Raw genomic sequence first — 1,718 nt, 5'->3', positions numbered from 1 at the left:
TTGACAAAAACTTCTCTTTTTTTTGTTGACATTGTGTAACATGCTGGGGGCATATACATTTATTGACCTTTTGAGATAGGATGCAATTGGTCTCGTATACCCATGTCAACCAAGTCTTCACCACACTTTAAATCATCTTTTGTCTTGCCTTTGATGTTAAGGAGGGTGCCAATTAAAGAATCACAAACATTTTTCTCCACATGCATGACGTCTATACAATGTCTAACATCAAGATCCGACCAGTATGGAAGATCAAAGAATATTGACCTTTTCTTCCATATGTTTGAATCAGATGATGGGTTTTTTTTTTGTGTCTTCCCAAACATAGTTACGATATCCTTTACTCGATCATAAACTTCTTTGCCAACTAATGGACTGGGTGCACTTTCATTTTATTGACTTTCATCGAAGGCTTTTTTCAATTGTCGATATGGATGATAATATTTGAGAAATCTTCGGTGCCTGGATACACATTATGAAGGCTACTGATAACTTCGGCAAAAGCAATATTATTGGGACTGGAAGATCAGGAACTGCTTACAAAGCTGTCCTTCATGATGGCACATCAGTCATGGTTAAGAGATTGCAGGAATCTCAACATTCAGAGAAAGAATTTCCATCTGAGATGAATATACTAGGGTCTGTCAAACATTGTAACTTGGTTTCACTTTTAGGTTTTTGCGTGGCTAAAAAGGAGAGGTTTTTGGTTTATAAAAATATGCCAAATGGTACCCTCCATGGTCAACTACACCCTGCTGCTGGTGCATGCACCATGGATTGGCCTCTAAGGCTCAAAATTGCAATTGGAGAAGCCAAGGGATTAGCATGGCTGAATCATAGTAGCAATCCTCGCATTATCCACCAAAACATAAGCTCTAAGTGCATCTTGTTGGATGCTGATTTTGAGCCCAAATTTTTTTATTTTGGTCTTGCTAGATTGATGAATCCAATTGATACACATTTGAGTACTTTTGTGAATGGGGAGTTTAGGGATTTAGGTTATGTTGTTCCTGAATATACAAAAACTTTGGTGGCTACTCCTAAAGGGGATATTTATAGCTTCGGGACCGTGCTTTTCGAGTTGGTGACAGGTGAAAGATCTACCCATGTGTCTAAAGCTCCAAAAACTTTTAAAGGAAATTTGGTAGAATGGATTCAACAGCAATCTAGCAATGCAAAACTCCATGAAGCCATTGATGAATCACTAGTTGGGTAGGGTGTAGACCAGGACCTTTTCCAATTTATGAAGGTTGCATGTAACTGTGTTACAACTATGCCAAAGGATAGGCCTGCCATGTTTAAAGTATACCAGCTTCTAAGAGCCACTAGGATTAATTATAATTTCACAACTGAGGATGAGATCATGTTCCCTATGGACACTAGTGATGTTGATAACTTAGAAGAAGTTATTATAGCTAGAGAGGGACATGATTGAAAAGGTAGGTGAGATATAATTAGGGTATGTAATCAATTTTAATATGTAAGTATTTCTTGCCTTGTGGTCCTAAAATAAATGTTAGTGTTATGTAAGGTTTTATGGTTTAGATCCATTTGTGTGCTATCAATATTGAAACATGAATTTAATATCATCAACCATGAATGCCATTATATATAGGTGACCTTGTTATAATGCTTATTTTTCTCTATTTTCCTTGTTCTCTCCCTTGCATGTTGATATGTTAGTGGATTTTCTTTCCCTTTTAAGTACTTAATGAGTT

The 1,718-nt window shown here is 36.7% G+C and overlaps 1 protein-coding gene across 1 annotated transcript; it reads left to right on the top strand.

The window, feature by feature from the left end:
- Positions 1-475: 475 nt before the first annotated feature.
- LOC100816197 (probably inactive leucine-rich repeat receptor-like protein kinase At5g48380) lies at positions 476-1,216 on the top strand. Its single transcript, XM_041005262.1, has one exon. It carries the CDS (start codon positions 476-478, stop codon positions 1,214-1,216), a length of 741 nt encoding a protein of 246 aa, XP_040861196.1.
- Positions 1,217-1,718: the final 502 nt, after the last annotated feature.

The sequence above is a fragment of the Glycine max genome, chromosome 9 (assembly GCF_000004515.6).
Source record: "Glycine max cultivar Williams 82 chromosome 9, Glycine_max_v4.0, whole genome shotgun sequence".
NCBI classification, from domain to species: Eukaryota; Viridiplantae; Streptophyta; class Magnoliopsida; order Fabales; family Fabaceae; genus Glycine; species Glycine max.
This window is presented reverse-complemented; position numbering and strand designations above follow the sequence as displayed.